General features: G+C 46.7%; 1 protein-coding gene across 2 annotated transcripts; it reads right to left on the bottom strand.

Annotated features, from left to right (window-relative positions):
* Positions 1 to 668: 668 nt before the first annotated feature.
* On the bottom strand, positions 669 to 24,473 carry ARHGAP25 (Rho GTPase activating protein 25). Of its 2 annotated transcripts, none has more exons than XM_035345259.1 (11): positions 24,027 to 24,473; positions 18,681 to 18,874; positions 16,648 to 16,735; positions 16,139 to 16,258; positions 11,795 to 12,002; positions 9,441 to 9,573; positions 8,402 to 8,475; positions 7,689 to 7,810; positions 6,732 to 6,935; positions 5,073 to 5,667; positions 669 to 4,503 (listed from the first exon to the last, which is right to left on the bottom strand). In XM_035345259.1, the coding sequence occupies exons 1-11, from the start codon at positions 24,085 to 24,087 to the stop codon at positions 4,293 to 4,295; spliced, it is 2,010 nt and encodes a 669-aa protein (XP_035201150.1). In that variant the 5' UTR covers positions 24,088 to 24,473; the 3' UTR covers positions 669 to 4,292. The 2 variants fall into 2 exon arrangements, with proteins under 2 accessions (XP_035201150.1, XP_035201151.1); XM_035345260.1 differs by having other exon boundaries at positions 670 to 4,503; positions 5,073 to 5,665; positions 6,736 to 6,935; positions 24,027 to 24,472.
* Positions 24,474 to 25,315: the final 842 nt, after the last annotated feature.

Genomic DNA, 25,315 nt, shown 5'->3' on the forward strand with positions numbered 1-25,315 from the left:
ATGCAGCCTGCTTTAGGGGTATCATTCCCATTTATGGGAAGGACGTACATTGCTCTCTCATTCCTGGTGAGAACAACATGTTCTCGCTGTTTTTCATCTGTTTGTGTAAGACACCCTGAATAATGGTTGGACACTTTTCCCACACGTCCACCTCGCCTCCCACAGCAACTTGCTATTTTCTGCAGTAGCCAAGCTAAAAAAAGAAAGTTACTATCATGCCAAAAATGTGATTTTGATAAAATATGAGGGGATAAGTCAGCGTAAGTGTGACTGGCTCGGCATCCAAAGAAAAAAGTGTGGGAAGGATAATTTTGCTTTCTTGTCTCACGTCTACCAAATGCCTGGATACAATGAAGTATGCATTACTAAACGCATACAATAAATACCTAAGAAGGGCAAAATAGATTTTTGCTGTAAGGCAAAGAATGCTAGACAATGAGAACAGGACTGAAATTATGTCCTGTAAGACATGATTCCACTTCATAATGCATGGTTTAGCAGCTTGAGATGCATTCAGATCTGCTCTAATCTGGAAATACTTTTCACATGTAAAGGGAAAGGAAAACCCAATGGGTGTTTTGTGGTTATGCTTCATGCTCTCCCATCTCGTTGAAGAGGATGTTCTTGTGACCTATGGCTATGCCATGCAAGGACTAAGGGGGCAAAAAAAAATGCCTTTTTGGTGAAGCAACTTTCCAAATCTATGATGCTCAGGACAGGACTGAAATAGATATTTCTACTGGGTTTATTTTTTATCCTTATCCTTTTATAGTATATATATATATATATATATATATATATATATTTACATGATAGTACCAGTTTCACACTTACAGAATCAATGTTTAAATCCTGCTGAGGTGAAAAGCAGCGCCTAAGCAACCCTCTGTGAGTGTTTTAATGTCCTTTGCAGCACAGAGGAGCAGCAACCTCTGCTTTGGGAACAGAAGAGCCATTCTCTGCTACTCCTTCCCTAAAAGGTTTCATGGCTAGCCTGCAAAAAGAAAAGGAGGAGGCAAATCTAGGCCTTGCATCAGTCAGTTTTTGGAGATCTCATGTTCTGGTGTCCCCAACAGAAGCTCTGGAAGTGCATTAAATCCAGAGCAGTATTTGGGTATTGCCAGTGTTCAGGTGCAGCTCTGGGTTTTGTGTGGCTGAGCAGAGAGGATGTGCCCTTGAGGCTGCAAAATTTCCACGGGTCTGTCCACATGGGCAGGTCTGTGCTTTTCTAAACATATTGCTATCTCTTTCTACTGGTAAAGCCTACTTTTTTTCTTTTTTTCTTTTTTCTTTTTTTTTTTCTTTTTAATAAAAATAAATCATTATCTCACATAACCAGCTCATAAGATGCCCATGTTGCTTCCCAGAGGCTGCTTGCTTCCCCTGTGCACTTGGGAATTTCCAGACCACCTGACCTCATTGGAAAGTCTATCTTTTAAATATGGCCACTATAAACACTTCAATTTTTAATGGGCAGAATATCTTCAAAGAAGTTACTCTGCTCTTCAGAAACAGACGTAGTTTGATAGAGGTTATTTTGCCTATCTGCAACGGAAGTGGAGGAATGTGCAGTTTATACTAAATTAACGTGCACTTGTCCTAATCGCAGAGACTTCTGAGCCACAGCCAAGCCTTTTCACGTCACTATGGCCTATTGTGAGCTATGAAGGAATTATTTGCCTCTTCACACTTTTGATCTTCACAGAAAGGAACATGTGGCATTTCCAGCCCAGATGCTCCTGATGCTTCTCCTAGACCCGAAAGAGAAGTCTCTCTCTAAATGGCTTCTCATGGCCAGATTACTAACTAGATCCCTAAAAAGGTAAAAAAAAATAAAAAAAAAAATTAAACACTGAAGCAGTACTCTCAAGGTTATCTGAAATCACATATTAAACAACCATGAATGGGAGCAAGTTACTCTGAAATGAAGGAAAGTGAAATGTATCTCATGGGCATTTTGGAAACCTCTTGATCTGAGTGTTGGGAAGACATGGATCCCATAGGTGCATGGGGGGGACTGTGACTTGCAGTGCCAATGGTGGTAGAGATGCCAGAAAGAGACTTTGGGATGCAAGAAATGTGTTGTCTTGGGATGCCATAGCATGCAGGGCATGCAGGCAATGGGCAATATGATAGTGAGGCTTGGATAGCTCAGCTTTAAAGATGACTAAGCCTTTTGGAGGTTGCATTGTCCTCCCTGGGGTCTTCTTCATGATGGCCATCCCTCCATAAGGCTGTGGGCACCAGCCCCACTTGACCAATGCAAAGGGCTACTGTAATCCTTGCTGAGATCTCCAATTATCAAGTTTCAGATTTGAAACGTTTTGATCAGATTTGATCATTGCAAGAGCAGATGACCTTGGCTGTGGGTCAGTTTGCACCAGGAACCCCTCTATTTGGAGGAAAGCACTGTGATTTTGCAGTCATCCCATGTCAGATTCCAGAAAAAAAAAATACCTGGTGTGATGGTTTGAGGACAGGGAATTGAGGAGCTGTGTAGTCTCTGGGGATCCTAAGGAAAGGAAAACCACCTGGAGTTTATTGGTGGAATGAGCTGGTTATAGGTCAGACTCCTAAATGCAGCTCAACTTTCACAAATCTTTCCTTTGCCTGTACTTTTCATCCATGGCTGAGTAAGGGTGGATTCAGTGCAGGAAACTGACTCTAAGCTTGAGCCTAAGGAGCTGGGCTTGATTTTAGTGTTACACTACTCCCCCACAGCAAGGCTGACAGCAGCAAGTGCAGTATACCCACTATTGACTTTTATTATCTATTAACATTTTTCCACTCCCATTTACCTCTTTTCCCTGCATCCCTTTCACTCTCCAGTCCTTTTTTTTCTCATGCAGGCTCTGCCAAGCAAGTCTGCATCTTGTCTTGAGCAGAAATTTCATGTCAAGTCCTCAGTAACAGTTATCCAATGTTGTTGCATTAACTCCCACTGTGCTTGGCACAGAAGCATGCATTTGGTCCAAGAAGTCTCGGTTCAAAACCATTGCAGATCCCCTTTCTGTTCCCATGATGGCTGGGCTGAGGCTGTGTATTGTGGGTCACCCTTCTGAACATAAATAAGTGAAAGGTTTCAGAGTCCTGTTATTTTCTTTCCTACACCAAAGCTTCAGCAGCATTGTAGTCCTTGCAGAGAGTGGAAAAACAAGCAGCCAAAGCAACAGGTTTACAGTTTGCCAAACCTGCACCATGAGACCCTCGGGTTCAGTTAGTTCTTATGCCGACAACAGCAAGTGATGGAGAGAGATCCAGTATCATCACTGTGCTGCAAACCCAGGTTTCCACTGAGGTGGCCATTGGAATTCTATTCTACAATGACGAAATAATGAAAAATGAAAATGGAGGCAGGAAATAAATCCAGATCTATTATTGTCTGAAAACTGCCAGGAAAATGGCAGAAAATCCATTTTCTGTACCGGGTAAAGTTGCTGGTGGACTCCCGCTGCACAAAGAGCTCTGTGTACAGATGTGTGAAACTGCTCTTCAAAGCCTCAACATCAGCTGTGCAGGATCTATATACAAATGACAATAAGGATCAGTGACTTAAAATAACTGAACAACCATTTAAGTAAGGAGGCTTTTGCAATTTTTGTGATTTTACACCCAGAGCCTTGATATCAAAGGCACAGCACATCAAGTGATGCAGTATGAGACTTCTCGATGGACCCGATAGGCTGTATGGGCATCTCTTGCTCTATAAGAGCAATAATTGAGTGCATGTATTAATGCAAATGTTTCATTTTCTTTGCTGACAGCATTTGCAGCACAGCATCCAGGGACACTGTGAGACAAGCTGTGCCACCCTAGACCTTGGGTTTTTTCCATCTGCCCAAATCCAGGATTTATGGACGTTTTGTTCCACTCAGAAGCACTGTTGGTGTCTCCAACAAAGAGCCAGCTGGTTGGCAAGAAGGACTCTTGATGGTTTTTGTTTGTTTGTTTTTGTGTTTTTTATAAAGCCATCCTGTATCCTTAACCTGAACTCCTGCATGCAAGATATTTTGATTGAGCAGCAAGAGGTGTTGGCCAGCTCTGTAGGTAACTTGAGCAGCCAAAAGAGGAGTTGAAAAAACACACACCAAAAAAAAGCTAAAAAATATTTTTGAAATTTCCTGTTTCAGAGCCTAAACTACACTCTAACTTCTGGGCTCCATCCTCTACACCAGCCCATGGTCAGTAGAAGGAAATCAGACAATACAAGTCCCTGGCTCTGATCCTGCTTGGCAATTCCTTTGGATTCATGCAGCTGCATTTTATGTTTTTGCCCAGCTGAGTATCTTCACCTAGTTGGTTTTGGCATCATTTTTGCTCCTAGATTTAGCAATGTTTTTTATCTCCTCCTCAAGCATCTTGTTTTTCTTCTCCAAGTCCTCCCGTGAATGCTCCACATTCAACAGCTTCAGCTCAAGTTCCTCAGACTTCTTCTTCTCCCTCTCAATGTCCTGGTTCAGCCTCACCACTTTGGCCCAGACTTCATAGTTTTCCTTCTCGAGGCTGAAAAGAGAAACAGAGTACGAAAGGATTGTATCAGAAGAGTGCTGGGAATTCATCATTTGGCTCTCAGGGAGTCTGACCTCCATGCCAGTAAGCAATAAAGTGAGACAGAGGTGATCTGACCACCTGACCACCAATGGCTACATCAGACAATGCAATAAATCAATACATGTGATATATAATAATACGCTAATAATATGTGAGGCTATAATAACAATGATGGCTTCAACCATCTGATGCTGTAATAATACTGTTACTAATTCTGGATAGTAAAATGGGACAATATTGTATAATAACAATAATTATGATGACGTAAATATTGCAGAAATATTATACACAGTGGTGTAAAAAGAACTATAGAGTATCAGCATTGCAATAACATACTAACATTAACAACTGTCATGAGAGTACAGCACATGAGCATTGAATTTTAGATACTATACTGTAAGACTGTATTTTACCATTAGCCATTGCTATTATGTACTGTATGGTTAAATAATCCTGTGCAACACTGCTGCTGTAATAATATTAGCCGAAGACTTCATACTTCCCCCAAGGCAGCACATTACCTCTTAATTTGTTCCTCATAGTCATTTTTTTGTGCCTCCATTTCTTTCTCCAGCTTCAGGATCATGTTTTGCAGAAACTCCTTGCTTTCTGGAGCAAGCTGGGAGACCTCAGCAGGGCTGCTGGCAGGACTGGACGGCTCCTTTGACTGGTGGCTGGGACTAGGACAGGGTTGGAATTCCTTATCAGAGCTGCTGCTTGCAGGGATGGGGCTGGAGCTGCTGCCTTCTCCACTTTCTGCTGGAGAGGTAGGCACGTTGTCGTAAGTTGAAGCCCGGTGAAGATCAAGCAGCTTGAAAAGATCGTGGGATAATGTTCTCTTATGTCCTTCAGAGGTTACGGAGTGCATGCTGCTCCCTGGGGAGCCTTTCCAAAAGTCACTGGCAAATATGTCATTTTTGTCATTGTTGCCTTTCTCCCCCGGAGAAGCAGCTGTCAGGAAAGATTTCCTGTTAGGTAAAGTTTGAGTTCTTTTCCTTGATTGTGCTTTCCACATTCCCGGTGTATCTTTGGAAGGTGGCATGCCGTTATCTTCGCTGGGTGCACTTGAGCTGACAGCCAGTCTGGGAGCACTGCTGGCATTCAGGTTGCCTCTCTGAAAAATAGAGCAGTGGCATTAGGACAGCCTCGTTCTGTTTTGTGGGCAGTGACTGCTGAGACTGCAATATTCACAAATGATGTTTTAACATGCCAACAGGAATGGCCACAAGTTTTCCATAAAAATTTACTTTTATCAGCAGGTTGAGGGAAGTGATTCTCCCCCTCTACTCTGCTCTCCTATATTTCATCCAGTAGAAAAGAGATGTGGACCTGTTGGAATGGGTACAGAGGAGGGCCACAAGGATGATCAGAGGGCTGGAGCACCTCTCCTATGAAGAGAGCCTGAGGGAGTTGGGGTTGTTCATCCCGGAGAAGAGAAGGCTCCGGGGAGACCTTATAGCAGCCTTCCAGTACATAAAGGGGGCTTATAAGAAAGCTGGGGAAGAACTCTTTGCCAAGGAAGTGTAGTGATGGAAGAAGGGGTAATGGCTTTAAACTAAAAATGAGGATAGGTTTAGATTACATAAGGAAGAAGTTTGTCACTCAGAGGGCAGTGAGGCACCAGAACAGGTTGCCCAGAGAAGCTGTAGATGCCCCATCCCTGGAGGTGCTCAAGGCCAGGCTGGATGGGGCTTCAGGCAACCTGGTCTAGTGGTAGGTGTCCCTGCCCATAGCAGGGGATTTGGAACTAGATCAGCTTTAAGGTACCTTCCAATCCAAACCAGTCTGTGCTTGTGTGATTCCATGATTCATTGATACTATTATTCAGAGTTGCACCGTGTTTTCCATTATGAAGAGCTTTCTGCAGAAATTATTTCTTTCTGAGAAAAGCCTTTAACCATCAGTGTTTTCACTTTACCAGAATGAACAGAAAAGGCTTCATCTATTCTTTCTTTTAGCTAAAATATGTTAGCTAAAAAAATCATTCTTTCCAGAACAGTAAGTTTTCCACAGGAATGAACTTGTTTTCCAGGAAAGAACTTGTATTACCAAGGGATGACAGTTACAGTTCTTTACCCTATTAATAGCAAGCACTCCTAGTGGGTTGCTGACCCATTAGATCCCATAATCATTAGTCAGCAATTTATTGCATTCATGTTTTATTCTCCAAAATTCTTCCCTTACCGTTTGCCTTTGGATCAGGCTGTCTGCCCTGGGCACCATGGTGTCCTCTGCAGCATCCCAGCCCACTGAGCTGCGTGGGATGGGAGCTTTCTTGTCATTTTGTTGGGTCGGTGGGGAGGGCAGCACATCCTTGGATGGGGGAAAGAGGTCTGCATGATCACTGATCATCACAGTCATCACTTTCTGGATCTGCAGTGTGCCTAGAAGAAGTCAGGGACACATTAGCAGCAAACCCAGTGTTACAGGCTTTTTTCCACCCACAGCTGTTTCCTGGTTTGTCTTTCTGGTGTCCAGAATGGATATGCACATAGAAATGCAGGTGAACACAAGGAACATGATCATAAAACAAAATAAAGGGAGGGAAATTTATGTCACACCAAAACAGTTGAGAGTCTGCTCAGCTGCACCAAAACACAAATTGTGCGGCTTTGGCTCAAGAAGCAAACTAAGAGCAACAGTTATACCAACAGGTATATGAATGGACAATTTGCATGTGATATCCAGTATCATTACCATCCTGCCTGTAAATCAGAGCAGTCTTTGGCCTCAAAATACTTTTCTTAGTTTGGCTACATCAGTCCATGCCCACAGGATGAGAAACTGGCTAAACTAAGCAGTAATTTCTTTGAGTTTCCTTTGTTTCTCTAAAAAGAATTTCACACCTCCCTTCTCTAAGTGAAAGAAAGGTGACTTCAGCAAATTCCTGAATTGTTTGAAATCTATGGGAAAAATAGTGCAACTAATAGTACAAAAGGGTTTTTGACACCACAAGCACATTTATAGCCTAATCAGTCCTTAGCTTTACCTTGTAGTACTTACTGTACCCAGGCACGTGTCTGGATTATAACCAGGGGTCTACCTTAGATTTTTTTTAATTTTAAGACTGTGGATGCAATTGAGTGCTTCAACATATCAGGTGCTCCTATGCCAATTATTCCAAGAGTCCCTGTTACCTCTCATAATAGTTGCAGGATCCTCTATCTTGGGTCTGATGAGGTTCACTCCAATAACTGTTGCCAGGTTATCCACACTCATCTTGTTGACGCTAGAGTTCAGCTGTATTTCATGTAGAAACCTGCCAGAATCCAAGGGCAAACATTTCCAGTCAGAAAAGAAATACTCTGCAAAAATGTCTTAGACATCCACTGGGATAAAATCCTGAATTAATCTGTCCTCTTCCTCTAAATCCCAAGGACAGGACAGAATCATACAGGTGATTTATATCTCCATGCTGGAGCTGGGTCTAATTGGTGCCAGTAGCAAAACCACCATGTGATGATATGCACACCCAAAAAAAATGCAAACAGTAGAGGGGAAAAAAATCTAATATTTAATAATGAGAGAAATCACACCTCACCCAGGGTCAGGCTGGGTGAAAACTGATTAATCATTGTGCAAGGCTTTGTCTAAAAACAACTAGACCTGATTTTTATTCTCAGGGGTTCGTAAGTAAGTTTGAGGTTTACAGGCTATGCATTTTCGCTCAGACATCATTGAGATGTTTATCCCCATGGCTGAAATTCTCCCTTAACAAAAGTCAGGAGGGGAACCAAAGCACAGTTTGGAAGAGAAAGGTCTCACTTGAGGAATCAGCCTCAATTTGGGATGATATTTCTCTTCACCAACACCAAATCTGAGCTCTTTCTACCTTATGCAAAGGACTGACCTGCAGATATAGCTGAGGAGATTGTAGTTGTCTCTGGGAAGGAGGGACAGTTGCTCCAGAAGTTCCTGATGACCCTAAATGCAAGTTAAGGAATATCTCTGTAAAGATTCATGGGTGTACAAGGATTTAAGAGAGGCTCTTTGTTGCTCCAGCCATCCCTGTATGGTCTCACCTGGCATTTGCTTGCCTTGGAAATGAAATTGTGGCAAAGACATTTCTTTGGGTGACCCAGCACAGCACAGGTGATGCATTTGTACACTGCTCAGCAGGAAGAGGCAGCCCACTGCCCTGCACTGCTGCTGCCTGGCAGCGAAGGAAGGCACTGGCCCCCTCCAGCCCAGTAGTGAGTGCTGAGCACCTGGGAAAATGCCTAATGGCCTCACGTTTCTTGTATAGGAAAATTTAGGATATGTTTAATCACAAATATCCTGAATTGAAACAAGCTACAAGAAACATTTACCCTGGAAACACAGGGCTGAACACGACAGTTCACAGACCTCGATTGACTGGCGATGGTACCCAACTTATTTTCCTGTGAACAGAATTCCTGAGCACCTTCTCGCAGAAGGAGTGGCTTCTTTTCCACCAAAACACAATGTAAGGAAGAAACAGTTCCCATCTGCTTCTCACCCCTGCAGTCCTCTCCCAGACCCCCCACTTCTGTCCTTGCTCTCTCCTGTAGCCCTCTGCCAGCTCCACTCTCAGCTCAGGCCAACGGCAGCTGCAGGAGGTACCATTTCCTTTCTCTGTTGATTTTCACACTTGCTGTTTGCTGCAAGGGCCAAATGAAAAATGCTGCGGAGTAGCTCTTAGATCTGCTTTTTAAATTTAAATTTAAAATTGATGAGCCTATGTTCCCAAGTTGGGAAATTCCACTGGTTTGGGGAGATTTTCTCTTTTTCATTTTTTTTTTTTCAGGTTTCCAAGCTCGGTAATTACACAGCTAATAATGCACAGCTAAATATGCACTCTGCAACTCCAGCTCACAAGTGCAGCTCATTTTAAGGCCAGAAGGAGAGAAACAAATGCAGCTTTGTACCTTTCTCTCATCCATGTCCAGCACCTGTCCACACAGCAGGAAATCCTCATACTGTATCCAGGGCACAACCGGCTCAGGGAGCTCCCGCAGGTAGAGCTTGAGCAGGGAGGCCACGGTGTGCACATCCGTGTCCCTGTGAGAGCCACACACATAAAAATCAGACCAAGACAGTGAAAAAACCCTACCCTGCCGCCGGAGCAGGGGACTGTATTTCAGCAATGTGTATAGATGCAGGAGGCGGAGAACTATAAATACGGAAGCCAAAGCAAGCTGGGGGAGACTCACAGGGCACCTCAAGCTGGGGAATGGCCCCAGCTGGCAGGAAAAGAAATGCTTGGTGGAGATTTTCTTTGCTGCAGGTCCCTAGTGTTCATACCCAGGCTGAGCCTTTCCAGACTGTTTGACTCACGAGGGTTTGCATGCAAACACCGTCTGGTGTTCACATGCTTGGCAGGCGCTTCCCACTCTGCACGGAGCTGGCAAAGCTTGCCTGGGGTTTGTAAGATTGACAGCAATTACTGAAGATGTTCTGCTGGGCCAGATGTTTGCAGCTTTGCATACCATGTAGTTTACATTATGTCAAAAGGACACTGTCAAGATTGTAAGCCTCTAATTTGACCTACCTTGAAGTTGCTAAACTGTTATAAACTTCTAGCAAAAATCCCCCAGGTCATTTATTTTTAGGATTGTTTGGGGTTTTTTAAATCCTATGATTTTTTAACAAACCCACTTAATCATGGCATAATTTTTTCAGAGCTGTATTTTTGTAGGGCCTACCAATATATACCATTAGGCATCTTTGATGCCTGGGCTGCACCAGGAGTTTTCTAACTCTCCCCATCCAGCTGTGCCATGCTTGTGCATGCAAATGTGCCTGTGCAAACCCAAAATGGCTGCAAAGCCAGCATCTTGCAGCATTCACATTGGTGGAAACCCCTTTGGTGGCCTTCTTAACTCCCACCTCACTACTACAGAAACATTTTGTTTGAAGTGCACGGGGGGTTGTGATGACCCTGTCATACCAAAGTGGTGTTCATTCCAAGCCCTGCAGCACAGGGTTAGCATGGCAGGATGCTAGGAGAAGTGCCAACTTCCCTTGCCATGCCCTGCTGCAAAACACAGTTCTGCAAAAAAAATAAAAGCTTCACCTTCCTATGACCCCTGTACAGGTTGCAACAGGACTCAGGCACACAGAAAATAAGAAATGTTCAGCTGCAAAAACAAGGGCTGGGTTGGTTACACTTCCAAAGCAGACATGGCTCTGCCTTGCACAACACACGGATTATATGGGTAAAAGTACTGTGTTTTTTTTCCTAACAGAGCTGCATAAACCAAGGTAAAAACAGAAAAAGTTTTGTGACTAGGGACAGGTGCACAGGGATATGGCCCCTGTCCTCTACTTATGCAAACTCCTCACAAAAAAAGGAGGGGGTGCCTGTTGTTGGGTTCCCTGGTCTTTGCCAGCTGACCCAGAGATGGGCTCCCTGCTGTCACCAGCATAAAGCGGGGATTGAAGCCCGGCAGCAACCACACGGGTGAGTGGGGAACACAGGGCAATACCTCCTACAACCAAGGACAAAAGCACATTGTAGGGTCTGGCTTGGAGGAGGGAAACCTTCTTAGAGACAATGAGGCAGTGCAGGGGCAGCAGGTCTGTGAGCAATCAAGGGACAGCTTTATGAAGAGATGCACCAGGGCTGGCTGTTTGTGGGTGGGTTTTTTTCTTCTTCTTTGTCCCCTTCTTCTTTGTATAGGGTATGATAGGGATAGCAGCAACAAACACCTCTCCTCAGAGCCGCCCTGAGACCTACAGACAGCGAAGGGCAGCTCTCTTGGCTTTAGGGGGTTTGCTCTTTCTTCTTAGCCATGTAGAGGAAGAGAGTCAGGAGGGATCAGACTTCACAACAGCCAAAATCTCTCTCTCATCTCTGCATGGTGTCACAGGGAAAAGCAATGGGAGAAAAATGTGCCAGCGGGTTGGCAGAGAAAGAAGTGTCTTCTCCTGTGAGTTATAGGGTCTTCCCTGAACAAATTGTTTACTTGCTCTCCTTTCAAACCTCTGTCCTGGTCTATGTAGGCTCTTCCCTTTGTCTCCTTTCCTGGCTAGTCCTGGGAATGCTACTGTGGGGGGACTGAGTGCCCTAAACTCCTCCTCAAAGATTTCCATAAATCTCTTATCACAATACTGCTTTTTGAGGTGTCTGCTGAACCCTCTGTCTGTGCTGAGCTCCACTGGAGGATCCAAGTTTCGACCAGGGCATTGCTGGGCTCTTGCAAAGGGGTTAGGCTGCTGTTCCCCAGATATTAGGGTGCATTAGACCTAGCTAAGCAGGAGAGGAAGAATCCAGCATTACCGGTCAAATGATGGCCTTTCCCCAGCATCAAAGGCGTCCCTGAGTTGTTTCACGAGGTTGTCCTGGCCAGGGAGGCGGAATATACCCTCCTCACTCACGCCGTGCTCCCGGATAAACTCAGCACACTTCTCTACCAGGATGGGCACCTGGTGCTGCCCGAATTTCTGCTCATAGGCCATGGTCTCCGCCAAGCGCTGGCCAAACACCGCTAGGAAAAGGACACTGGAGTTAAAGGAGCCCAACAGCTTTGCTAAAGGTGAGTTACCCACAAAGGAGCCCAACAGCTTTGCTAAAGGTGAGTTACCCACTGCCATGCATCAGGTGCAGAGGTGACAGCAGCACCTGCTTTTCTTTCTAACAGTGAGGAGCTGCAAAAGTAGTGCAAGTTGACAGAAGGGAACAGAATTTCTTCCAAACAAATAATAGCAAAATGAAACCTCCTCCAAATAATTACATTCTTAAAATGATTATAAGCAAGTCATGACCATTTTTTTTGCCTTTTTTTTATTTATTTTTTCTTATTTAAAACCATGCCACTTGCTTTCCTCAAAGCAGGGTGCTGACAGAGATGCAGGAACAGCAAAAAGGCTGGTGCACGGCGGGAAAGCAAGCACATTGTGCAAACCTGTACAAAGCCCAGGGAACTACTAGGAATTAAGAAGAGGAGTCTGGCAGAGATGTGGGGCTAGAAGTCCTATTGATTTCACTGCTTTCCTTCCCCCTCCCCTCTCTCCTCACCCTCTCAGAACTCCACTGTGCAAAAAACAAAACAAAACAAAACAAAACAAAAAAAAAACAAAAACAAAACAAAAAAAAAAAAAACAGTGTTTTACAGCGCGTGGTACCTTTTCTTCGAAGCAAGGGCTTTTTCCTCCCAAACTCGCAGCAAAAGAGCTCAAAGGTGGGAAGGCAGCAGCCTGCATCCCAGCTCTTCCTCCTCGGAGCCTGGGGCATGGTAACAGCACTGGAATCCGAACTCAGACTGGCTCTGGGGTAATGGCAAAGGGTCCTATGGTCCTCTACCATATTTTTGCCATAGCAGTGCCTGTGCTCTGTTCACCTCATGCTCTGAAGGCTGAAATAATCCCGGTGGATCTTCCAGACCAGGAAAATTCAAGTAAACACCCTCATCTGGAACCACAAAGCTTGTCTGCACCTGCCCAGTAGTGGGGTTTTTTCATTTATATGAGACTTGCTTATGATTTTAAATAATGTATATAAATTTGTCAATTGTGTACAATAAAAGCATATGACATTTTAAATTTGTTTGTTTGTTTGTTTTGCCCTCTGTGATAGCTGATTCTGAATTGCTCATTTAACTGCAAGCTGGCAGAGTTGCTGGTTTTGGGAAACCTCCTTGTACCAACACGATGCCCAACCAGAAGGTGGCTGTAATTGCAGGGTGGTGGCCAGCCCTGCAGAACTGCTCCTGGACCCAAGATTTTGGAGCTGTTTTTGATGCTGCTTCACACTTTGCAGCTGCTTGGCATGTTGGTGTGCAGCAAGTTCACAACTGGCTGGCTCACGCAGGGCGGCTTCCAGGTGAGCTCCTGCCAAAACCTCTGCTGTGCAGGGCGTTGTTTTAAAAGCACACATAGTATTGGCTTGCATTGAAGCCAAAAACCTACAGCATGAAGTTTCGGTGTCTGTTCATCTCTATAACATGAAGTGCAGCTCTGTAGCGCCTGACTTCTCTGCTATCCTCAGTGCTCTCTGTACTACTGTGAATTCACATTTTCCATAAGATCACTTCATTAGGCTAGAAGTGTCAGCCTCCAAAGTTTAAGCAAGGATCAGACGTGGAGTTGGTATAAAATATTAAAGGCAGAGGGGCAACATCCTGAACATTTCTGGCTCAGGCCATCCTAATTTCAGATGAGTAAAGCTGTCTCCCCTGGGGCACAGAACATTTCAGTTCAGAGGCAGAAAACATTTGGATTGCAAATGAAAACAGCATCCAAACTTCTATTCAAGTGGGAGCTACAGGAGGTCAGAGCTGCATGTTGCTCATCTTATACAGCCGCAGCACAGGACGCACCTGTTATCAAAATTATATAAATCCCAGGGTCATGAAGGAATTGCCTGATGTAGTTGCCAAGCCTCTTTCCATCATATTTGAAAAGTCCTGGCAGTCAGATGAAGTCCCTGGTGACTGGAAAAAGGGAAACATCACTCCCATTTTTAAAAAGTGTAGAAAAGAGGACCCGGGGAACTACAGACCAGTGAGCCTCACCTCTGTGCCTGGCAAGATCATGGAACAGATCCTTCTGGAAGCGATGTCAAGCCACATGCAAGACAAAGAGGTGATCCAAGACAGTCAGCATGGCTTCACCAAGGGCAAACCATGCCTGACCAATCTGGTGGCTTTCTATGATGGAGTGGCTGCATCAGTTGACAAAGGAAAACCGACCGATATCATCTACCTGGACTCCTGTAAGGCCTTTGACACAGGCCTTTGACATCCTGGTCTCCAAATTGGAGAGAAATTGATTTAATAGGTGGAACATTCAGTGAATAAGGAGTTGGCTTGAAGGTCACACCCAGAGAGTGGTGGTCAATGGTTCTATGTCCAAGTGGAGGCTGGTGACAAGTGGTGTCCCTCAGGGGTCTGTCCTGGGACCAGTACTGTTTAATATCTTTATCAAAGACATAGGCAGTGGGATCAAGTGCACCCACAGCAAATTTGCAGATGACACAAAGCTGAGTGGTGCGGTTGATACTATAGAAGGAAGGGATGCTATCCATAGGGACCTAATGAGGTTCAACAAGTCTAAATGCAGGGTGCTGCACCTGGGCTGGGGCGATCCCGGACATGAGCACAGACAGGGAGAAGAACTCATTGAGAGCAGCCCTGCAGAGAATGACTTGGGGGTTCTGATGGATGAAAACTCGACATGAGTCGGCAGTGTGTGCCCAGAAGGCCAACTGTATCCTGGGCTATGTTAAAAGAGGAATGGCCAGCAGGTCAAAGGAGGTGATTGTCCCCCTCTGCTCTGCTCTTGTGAGGCCCTCCTTGGAGTACTGTGTCCAGGTCTGGAGCCCCCAGCACAAGAAGGACGTGAAGCTGTTAGAGCAGGTCTGGAAGAGGGCTACAAAGATGATCAAGGGGCTGGAGCACCTCTCCTACGAAGAAAGACTGAGAGAGCTGGGGTTGTTCAGTCTGGAGAAGAGAAGGCTCTGGGGTGACCTCATCACAACCTTTCAATATTTAAAAGGGTATTATAAAAAAGATGGAGAAGACTTGTTACTTTAGACAATGATAGGAAAAAGGGGAAGGGATTTAAACTAAACGAGGGGAGATTTAAATTAGAGGTTAGGAAATTTTTCACTCAGATGGTGGCGAGGCACAGAACAAGTTTCCCAGAGGAGCTGTGGATGCCCCATCCCTGGAGGTGTTCAAGACCAGGTTAGATGAGGTTCTGAGCAACCTGATCTAGTGGGTGGTGTCCCTGCCCATGGCAGGGGGGATGGAACTCAATGATCTTTGAGTTCCCTTCCAACTTAAGCTATTCTACGATTCTAAATCAAGTCAAGGTGAAACACAGAGAGGAGGAGGAGAGGCTCAGGACAACCTGCAAAAGTGCTAATGGGGGTCTTATCCCTGCTTTGTCTGGTGGATGTTTCTTATCATCCATAGGAAAATTCTGGATAATTCATCCTTATAGGAAGTTGGGGTAGTTCATCTATATAGGAAAAGTGGCTGGAGCAAGCTTAGCCGCTTCCTTTGCGGGGATCGCCCACAGTAGCCAACTGAAGATGTCCTTCTCTCCAATCAGTCCATGTTTTATCCCTCCATGAACACAACCTAGTAGTGGCACAAACAAGTGTCCAAGGGTCTGGAAGTGAGGATCCCATCAGCACAAGCCTTGCTGGCACATGGAATGGGCAATCATGTCTGAAGCAGAGTTTGCAGAGAAAATGGGGGAAGGAGGGCTAAGCAGAATGAGAAAAGCTGGGGGAAAAGCAGAGAAGAAAAATGAAAGATGAGATATTTTTTTTCAGTGCCTTTCCCTGACACATTGAATAGGAGTTGTCCTCAGGAACAACACTTTCTGAAGTCAATAGGTCAATGAGGAAGTTCCCCAAAGAGGTTGAAAGGAGACTGGAAATCTTCATTCACTCTTGACTGCCATTTGCTTAACTCTGCCTGTGTCTGCAGCAGTCCCAACACCGTGAGATCCAGCCTCAAGGAAGGCCTCCAAGGCATTACAAGTTACAGTTGCTGCTCCACTTTCCATTTTCATGGATTTATGAGATCAGCTTTGAAATTCTTGCACAGAAGCAACACGGAGCATGAGACACTATGAAAGCATCGCTCAGAGAGCTGTTCCCATTCCCCTTTACCTCCTGACGCTGAGCCCAGCACCCGTCGGATGGATTTAACCCACTCCTCCATCTCGGACTGCGAAGTGGCCATGAGCACGCAGGTGTCCTGCCCTGCCCGGTTCAGATCTCCAGAGATCCCTGCAAAAATCATTTATAGGCAATGTATAGCAAGGATTGGACAGAAAAAAGACAAATTGGTGTTTTCTTTGCTAAATGTTTCTGGCCCCCAGTTTCCCCAGTAATATCTATTTGGCTGTGAAAGGAAGCAGTGTTCTTATGTTTCACCCTCGCTGAAGCTTTGCAAGAAGGGAATAGAAAATGTTTAATGTTATGGCTGGGAAGGCTTCACAGCATGGGACATCCTGACATGTAAATTCTGAAAGGACAACATCAGCTTCCATATGCAATGCTGGGGAAGCACTGAAAGAACTTGGAGTAAAAAGGCAGGCAAAATGACTTTCCCAAGTGATTTTGGGTGAAGAATCCATCCCAAAAGCAGGCAACAAAGTAGAGTGAAGCATCCTCACCTGGGATGATTTCGAAGATAAATTTCCCTCCTTCCTCTGAATTGCCAGCTACCTCCTTTATGGTGCTTCCTTGGAGAGACAGGCAGCCCTAGGACCAAGCAGAGGAGGAGGTGAAAATACCCATGGCCCATCTCTGTGAGGCTGACACTGCTTTGTGTCAGCCCTGAGCATCAAAGTCCTCCTTTGAAACAGATTGCAGGAGCTCAGTTTCTCATTGCAATTTTTCTCTTTGCAAATATATATATGTATATGTATATGTATATATATATATAACCTAAATACCATCAATCATAGAATTATAGAACAGCTTGGGTTGGAAGGGACATAAAAGATCATCTAGTTATAACCCCCCTGCCATAGGCAGGGGAGCCACCCACTAGATCAGGTTGCCCAGGGCCTCATCCAGCCTGGTCTTTAACACCTCCAAGGATGGAACATCCACAGCCTTTCAGGGCAACCTGTGCCAGTGCCTTGCCACCATCTGAGTGAAGAATTTCCTTCTAACATCTAATCTAAATCTCCCCTCTTTTAGTTTAAAGCCATTCCTCCTTGTCATATTATTATCTGCCCAAGCCAAAGGTTGCTCTCCATCTTTTTTATAAGACCCTTTAAATATGGATAGGCCTCAATGAGGTCTCCTTGGAGCCTTCTCTTCTTCAGGCTGAACATTCCCAGCTCTCTCAGTCCTTCTTCATAAGAGAGGTGCTAAAAAGGACTTCAAACAATAATTCTTAAATGCCAGTTTTTCTGATGAAGTGATCCTCAGAATGAGGAAACTGTTTATGTCCCTCTTTCTTTTTTTCTTCCCTTCTTGTGTTTTTTAACCCCTGTTGTAAGTAGAGGAGGAAAATGCAAAGGAGAAGGAACATGGCAATACACCAGAGCATTCTCTTTCCACTGCACTGGAGCAATAAAAGTGTTCATTTAACACAGTGTCACTTAAAATCAAAATCCAAACCAAAAAGTTTACAGGAGAGGAGTGAAGTGCAGGAAAAGAAGAAAAAGGAGAAAAAGAAGGGGAAAAATAAATAAATGAAAAGGCAGAAAACAGCCATTTCTTGTGGTCTGTCCTTACCCAAATTGACCTGTCCAACCTGGGTGGCTCAGTCCCAGGGGATGGGGATGGGTGGGGAGCAGCGGAGGCACATGGGGACAGTGGGTTCGTGAGTCAGTGCAGAGGCCTCCTGGCCGGAAGCAGGGCCATGCCACAGAAATGGGGTTTCTCAGTAATTTCAGCCTCCTGAAAGCCACCAAGCTCCATGGGCAGTGGGGATCGGGGTGTCAGCGCTCCAACAGCCTGAACTGCAGCTGCATCGAGCTAAATTTTTCATGGGGTCAGCAGGGAGTGAAATGAGCCAGGACAGCGGCAAGGGCTGCCCGAAGTGCCATGAATAGCAATAAACTTCACTGAAGCACTTTCTGTTTCTACAACCCCATTTACAGCCAGAGAAACAGTTCCTCCCCATCACCCCCAAAAGAGGACAGAGACAGAAATAGGATATGTGCCCCACTGCCTCAGGCCCATGCTTTCACACCCAGGATCTGATGATCACCTGCCCCCTGTGAGCTTTTGTCAGTTTAGGATTATTTTTGCTACCACTAACAACTTCTACAGAGAATGGCTTTTCCAGCAAAGGGGAAGGTCTTTCCCTGAAAACTCTCAAAACAAGGAAAAGGTGGTGGAAATTCAAATAAATAAATAAAGTCACAGTGTGGAGAAAATGGTTGAAAACCTGAAAAGTGAGACATATAAACTGGGACAAGAAGCTGATGTCCTCCCAGCCAGTGCTCCTATACCTTCCTTCCCTGAGCAGCGGTTTGTGCAGGCCCAGCCCCAGCAGGGTCTGCAAGCATTGTGTGGATTTAAGTGCATGGACAAAGAACCTTGTTGGGACATCTCATCTCTGTTACCACCCCAAGGCAGAAAACCTCTTAAAAACCCTACTCCAGACCTATCCCCAACCATTTCCCCCCAGCAAAGCAGTGGAAAGCAGCAGGCTGAGGACCTGTGAAGCTGGAGGCCTTCATCCTACCTGCGGCTTGACATCGTCCTCATCCTTGTAGTAGTAGAGCTGCTGACCCTTGAGCACGAAGTACCGCTGCTGCCAGTTCTTGACAATGGAGCGCTGCTTTTTCAGCCAGCCGATCTTCAGGGGCCGCTCCAGTGGGTTGGGGGAGCCTGGCCGGGCGCCTGCTGCCTCACCGCTCATCACGCTCTTGGAGCGGGCTGCCAGGGGAGAGAGGGACGGGCTGATGAGGATGCAGGGGGCCCAGCCACCCCAAACCCTTCTGCAGGGCCGACCGAGCTGCAATGGCGAGAGCAGCTCTCTGCCCCTCTGCCTGCACCAAGCAAACTGGCTATTGAGTTTTAAAGGAAGTGGCTGCAGTATCTGTCAGTGTGTGCTTCCTTTTTCCTGCGTGGGAGTAATTGTCTTGCAAGCAAGAAGAAAATCATTAGCGCTTTTTTTTTAAAAAAAAAAAAAAAATGGGAGTGTGTGTTGTTGTGTTTTGTTTTTTTTTAACCCCACCCCAAACAGCCTACAGCAGCAATAGCAAAATGACCTAACCATGTTTAAAAAACATCACAAAAACTGTTTGGAAAATGAAGTTTTGCATTGGAAGAGCATTGCCTGTTGTTGCCAAAGGGGCTGACCTCCTGCAAGGATACTGGAAAGTGTCAAGGAGGAGAAAATTGCTGGTATGGATTTACTAGCAGGGCAGAGGTGTCCCTGGCCTCCCATTGCATAGATGTTTCCCATTGGTAACACTGATCTGTACCAAGGATCAGCATGTGGCCTTGTGGCATCTCCAAATGCTTCTGTGATAGTAAATGCCTTGGGAGGCATCATTTCCAGGAGGGATGCTTTGGTTTTTTGCCTCTGGACCAGGCACTGCAGGACCCCACTGCCAACCCAGCTGGGCAGAGTGAGTGTTTATGGGTGTGGGGTAAAACTGTGACTACAGGGGAATTCAACTTTGCTAGTCTCTGCACATGGTGATTTCCAGATATCCGCCCTGCTAGAAACGATGACACACGGCCAAGTCCTGCAGTGCAGGATTTGGACAGTGGAGACTGGGCCGCAAAGGTGGTGGTGTGCAGCACCACAGGGGTAAGCCACAGCTGCCCCATAGCTCTGACCCCCAGTGCCCACTTTCCCCCCGAGTCAGCTGGTGGAGCAGAGAGCTGCAAAAGCTGCATTAGCTGTGAGTCTTGGGAATTTGTTGACCTTGTTCAAAGGATAAGCTTAAAAATTTGAAAAATTAAAAATTACGGCCTTGTGATGCTTGGGACTGGTGCATCTTGCATCTACACAGACACCCACAGGGAGCATGGACCTGCAAAATGTTTTGCATTTATCACTGCACAGTTAGCAGTTGCTTCAGAGGTGCTGCAGTTTGGGACCATTCCTAGATTCCCCTTCCAAAATTGCCCAGAGCAAGAAACCCCACTGCATTTTGCCTTTGTCCTTTGGAGCCCAGCATGGGCAGGACACTCTGAGGTCACCTGCCCACTGAAACCACCACAGCATTGCAAATCCTTTTCTAAAAAATGATGGTGAATCCAAAAATCATCCTTCAAAGCGTGGTAAGGATGCTGTTTGTATCTCATCTTATGCTGACGTGAGATGTCCCCTTCAGAGGATGTGGTTGTGAGCAAGAACCTTTGAAAGGGATTTGCCAGCCTGCTGCCCTGAAAAATCCTACTCCTGGGGACTGCCCTGCCGCAGCAACCAAATGGCTCCTCCACACTGCTCCTCCAGCTGCAGGCAGCTTCTTTGCTCTTTGCCAAAACATCTGCATTACTCAAATCTCATAAATATGAACACAATTCTCAGCAAACTGCTTACAAGCAGCATCACTCCTCCTCCTAAATCCTATTATTTCATGTTGTGTAGCAGATGCTGGCTCCGCAGGGGAATGGTCCACATGGCTGGAGTGCAGGCTGACAGGTGCCTGCCTCTCACGAGCACTTTGCTCTTTGCTCTGCAGAAACCACAGCACATCACTCTGGCAAGAATCCTGAGTGAGACAACTCCACATCAGCCCCAGTCTGCAGAAAGCAGTGCTCTCGTGAGCTGATGGCACTTAGATCACCTCCCAGAATTTTGCTTTCCGTTTTCTGTCTGATCACAGCACCTCAGCTTCCCTTCAGTGAAACAGAGACGCTGATGCTACGTTTAATAAGCACCAACATCAGCAGAATGAAGTTTCTGTACTGAGTACCACTAAGGCTTAACCCCAAAGATGTTGCAAATCATCTGGCAGGATCTGTGCTTGCACCTGAGGGGGTGGGAATCCAGGATGCAGTTGTCAGAATTGGTGCCATTATCCCAACCAGGGTGTCTCCATCCACCAGCTCCGTGTTCATCTTCCACTAAGAGATCAGCCCAGCAGCTTCGATATTCCAGTGGCCCAGGGCTTGCAAGGAGAAAATGTGTCTTTTACAAAAAAGGCAACATTTTATTACCTTTTAATGGTGATATTGTCCTCCCCCTCAGCCCATCACCACTGCATCAGGGCTCTGCATCATGTAAAGGGAGTGACCTAGCCAGCACTGCTACACGGGCATTCCTCTTGCTTTCATCCTGAGCTTAAATTGCCTAATCCTTGCTGGAAATACAGTTTGTTCTTCCTGCTTGCAGCCATTCCCATGTTTTCCCTGGTACATGAAGAATGGTGTGGTACATTTGGGTCCCCTTTACTTTAGCATCAGCACTCCCAAAATGCTATATTCAAGGTGCAGCCACATATGGCTTAGCTGTGATCACACACACACATGTGCACGATACGCACAGAGGTTTTTTCCCTCTGCATGAGAGAGCTCTCTCTGTACTTTGAGCTAACTTAAGGCCAAATCAGCAGTTTGCAGGATCTTTCATACCTATTGTGTGATCCCTCCCTAGCAGCCACCCCCACTGCAGGGCTCCCACAGAGGTATGCAGTGGGAGCTGCTGCGGGGACCTTGCCTTTGCAGACAGTGATGCTATTTTTTGCCTGGTGGAAAGTTTTCTGTGTTCACAAAACCAGAGCTACCGAGGCTGCGGCTACCTCCCTGACCACTTTTCCAAGTTTCTACCGTCGGTGGCCAGTGCAACACCCAGCTCACGTGCTGAAAATTTCATGCAGGACTGGGGTGAGGCTTTTTCCCTGGCTTCCGCCAAGTTGTCTCACCACTTGCAATCTCCCTTGGGTGCAGCCCTTCACCTGCACATCCCTGCTGTGTTTGCAGGGCAGGAAAGAGCCCCTAAAAGCAAACACGGTGCCCCCTGAAGAATTTCCTGAGGTAACCGCCTCTGTAGTTGAGTATTTCCTCCAAAACATCCTTGCTCCTCCTCCAGCTCTGGGGATTGGTCACAGTGGGGTGCCTGCATCCTGCTGGATGCTCCCAGAAAGGAGGAGCCCTGCTGAAGTGTGACAAATTGCATCGGGTGCTACCACAGTGCCCACACAGCTGCCAGTCCCTGCTCCAAATCCTTCTTGTGCACACAACCTCCCTGCCATCCCTCTTGAAGGATGTTGGGTATGTGCAATAAAAAACAGCGAATGTTCTCCAATAGGTTTTGCAATGACAGCTGCAAATGTAGTTTTCTGTTTCATGGAAATAAATAGCTTTGTGTTTGTCTCAACATGAGGAAGCATGCAGGAGCCAGCAAGCTGTCCCTGGGTTCTCAAAAGCCTCTTGTGCCATGGCCACAGCTAGGGACATGTAGAGGGAAGTACCAGAAACTGGAAGGATCCAGCAAAAGCAGTGGTGACTAGTATGAGATTATTTTCCACAAGTGAGTCATGTCCCTGCAGACGGCAGTGGCTGGTCCCATGGGCTAGACACCCTGAAGCATGATAAAAGTCTCTGCAAAGAGTGGCACCTGCAGCTCAGGTCCCTGCGCACACACACACATCACAGCCTTGGGGCATGCTGCAAAAAAAAAGATATCATTGCAAGTGAATTTTCTAGTGAAAAGCAATTCCTGATAACAACATGGCTTCAAGCCTGTGTGACATCTCTGCCCTGTTTCCTTGTGGGCAGCCAGCAGGCTCAGCATCCCCTGACCCTTTATTTTTTGAGATACTGATTGAATTTACACAATACTCCACAGGGAAGAAAAAAAAAAAAAAAAAAAAAAAAGGACGAAAAAAAAAAAAAAAAAAAAAAAAAAAAGCCAATTGTCCTAAGAACAGGCAATGTAGAAATCCAGGATGCTTCTGTGATGTCTGGGAGGGGGGGGGGGTGGAATTCCGCACCACTGTTCTGCAAGCCAACAAGTGTACACAACGGCACCATTTTGTCCAGCCGCATCTCCCGGGGCCCCATCCCGCATGCCGCCGAGCTTGGCCACAGCAGCAGCCACTGGGACCAGCACTGCTTTGTCTGGGGCTTTCTGCGAAGCAGTGACTGGGCAGCCCCAGCCAAAGTGGCTCTGGATAAAAGTCCCAATTGCCTTTGCAAGAAAATCTGGCCAGGACAACACCACAAGCTGATGTGAGGTGCAGAGAGGAAGAGCTCTGCACTGTAGAGACCAGCTCAGTTAAATCCCTCCGTGGTCAGGAGAAATCCCCTCAGCACTTGCCTTGACTCTGTTTTGGCACCGGTGCCAGCACCACCAGGGATCTTTACTTTGCTGCATGCAGAGGGCTGGGCTCATGCATCCCTTCCTCAGATGCTGCATCCTTGCCCCACAAAGCCCTCCCTGGCTGCTTGATGAGAAGCAGGTGATATTTTGGCCACAGAGCCTGTTGTAGGGACCCCTCACTCCTTCCCAAGGATGCATCTAAGTAGTTGTCATGCTGGAGATAGATCCCACAGTGGACAGGAACCATGTAAAACCTGGGCTGGGTCAGGAAACCAGGCAGCAAAGCTGCCCCACGGCACAGAGCTTAGAGCAGGCGTCAGAGGGCTCTTCACTGCCGGTGAGAGGAAACCAGTGACGTTGGGGTGGGCAAAGAAACCTGAGCAAGAGCAAGATTGCTTCCTCCAGCCTACAGCTCTCTGTCTGCGCTCCACCTCCTCCAAGGTTTGCTCAGCAAAATGAGACCCTGTGGTTTAAATCCCCTCAAAACCTGGAGTTTGGATTTGCAACGCTGTCGCCCTGTTCCCAACCCCACTGGGCCACCCCACTGCTCCAGTCCCCAGAGCCCCGGCCACGCTCATGCAGCATCCTTGTGGCAGCTTTGCAAATAATTTCTTACAAATCGTCTGCAAAACATCTGCTGTCTCAAAAGCAGTAGCCTGGGCCAGGTCCCCCCACCAAGGCCCAAAAGGTTTTGGGGTATGGGCTGCAGCTGCAATCACTGCTGGGCTCAGCCATGGGCACCCTACAGATCCCAGCTCTGAAAGGCTGAAGCAGGAACAGAAGGGCATAAAGAAGCAGTCACGGTACCTATTTTCGCAGCATCCATTTTCAGGTTGAAATCCCAGTTCCGCGGCAGCTTGAGGGACATTTTGGATCAGAAAGAGCTTATTTTTGTTTTTCGAGGGGGCACACTTAGGAGACGGGCTGAAGTGGAGCTTGGGTAGCCCCACAGGGATCCTGCGACCGGGGTGCAATTCCCCCCACGAAGAGCAAGAGCTCGGCGAGGGTTGATTTGCCAACGTACTTCCTCCTCCCTCATCTGCGAGCGGCTGCGAGCAACCCCATAAAAGTCCTTTCCTGCTCTGCTGTCCTGTAAAGCTCTTGTCTTGCTTCCCCAACACCGCGGAGGCAACAGCGCCTTTTTTGATCCACTTTTTGTTCCCCCGCTTTGCGTGGGGATGCAGCAGCGTAGCCCCAGCCTGCACCAAAAGGCTGGGGCCGCTCTCGGCACACTGCTCATTGCATTTGAGGAAGTGGGTGTCCTCGGCACTGTGGGCGCACTAGAAAAGCGCTTGCTGAAGGGCATGGCCCAGCGTGGGGTTTCAGGAAATGTTTTGCTCGGCAGCAAAGTGAAGCTGCCACGGCCAAACACTACAGGACAGCGTCCCCGAATGTCCAAACATGTCCATGAGTGCAGAGCCCAGGAGACATGGGCATCTTTTTGCTTGTTGAACGGTCCCCAAAAGTGGTTTAGGGTTTTTGCAACAGTGGCACAATCAAAATGGGATGAAATGGGGCTGCTGTTGGAAAAGGCTGTGGGTACAAGCACAGCTGCCCCTCAGCTGCCCAACAAGAGTCAGGGGACATGGACACAGACCACACTCAGAGCAGCAGGCATATTGCATCCTGCGTCGTGCCATTTAAAGCTGTATTTCCAGGACACAAACAGCTGCATGTCCACAAAGCCATCTGCAATGCAATGCGAGTGAGATGCAGGACAAATACAAGGAAGGGCTGTTGCATTCACAAACACTCAAATGGAGCAAAAAAGCACTTAAAGTGGCTGCAGGACAGGGCAATGTGCCCCAAAGGCCTAAGGGGGCTCCAGCCTCCATTTCCCCCTGCCATGGGGAAAGCCTGGGCCCTGCAGAAAGGGAAGTTGCTCCAAGTAGAAGCAGAAACAGTGGCCTGGGGAGCCAAGGGTGAAAGAGGATGCAGCCGCCGGTTCCTGTTCTGAGTCACAGCCCTGCTGTCACGCCCAGGATGCACCAAGCTCCTCGCAAAGGTAGCGCTTATTTTTTTACTGCCATAGCGTAAATTCAGGCTGTGCCTCTCAGGGAAGGAGCTGGACCCAGCACCCACTGCCCAATTTCACA

Source organism: Oxyura jamaicensis, chromosome 22 (assembly GCF_011077185.1).
Source record: "Oxyura jamaicensis isolate SHBP4307 breed ruddy duck chromosome 22, BPBGC_Ojam_1.0, whole genome shotgun sequence".
Classification (NCBI taxonomy): Eukaryota; Metazoa; Chordata; class Aves; order Anseriformes; family Anatidae; genus Oxyura; species Oxyura jamaicensis.

Coding starts and splice junctions, on each gene's coding strand:
- ARHGAP25 (XM_035345259.1), bottom strand. CDS start 24,087: ATGTCCCTCAAGCTGCCGCGGAACTGGGATTTCAACCTGAAAATGGAT. Junction 18,875..24,026: donor AATGGATGCTGCGAAAATAG/GTACCGTGACTG, acceptor CTCCCCTGGCAG/CCCGCTCCAAGAGCGTGATG. Junction 16,736..18,680: donor AGGACGATGTCAAGCCGCAG/GTAGGATGAAGG, acceptor GCTTGGTCCTAG/GGCTGCCTGTCTCTCCAAGG.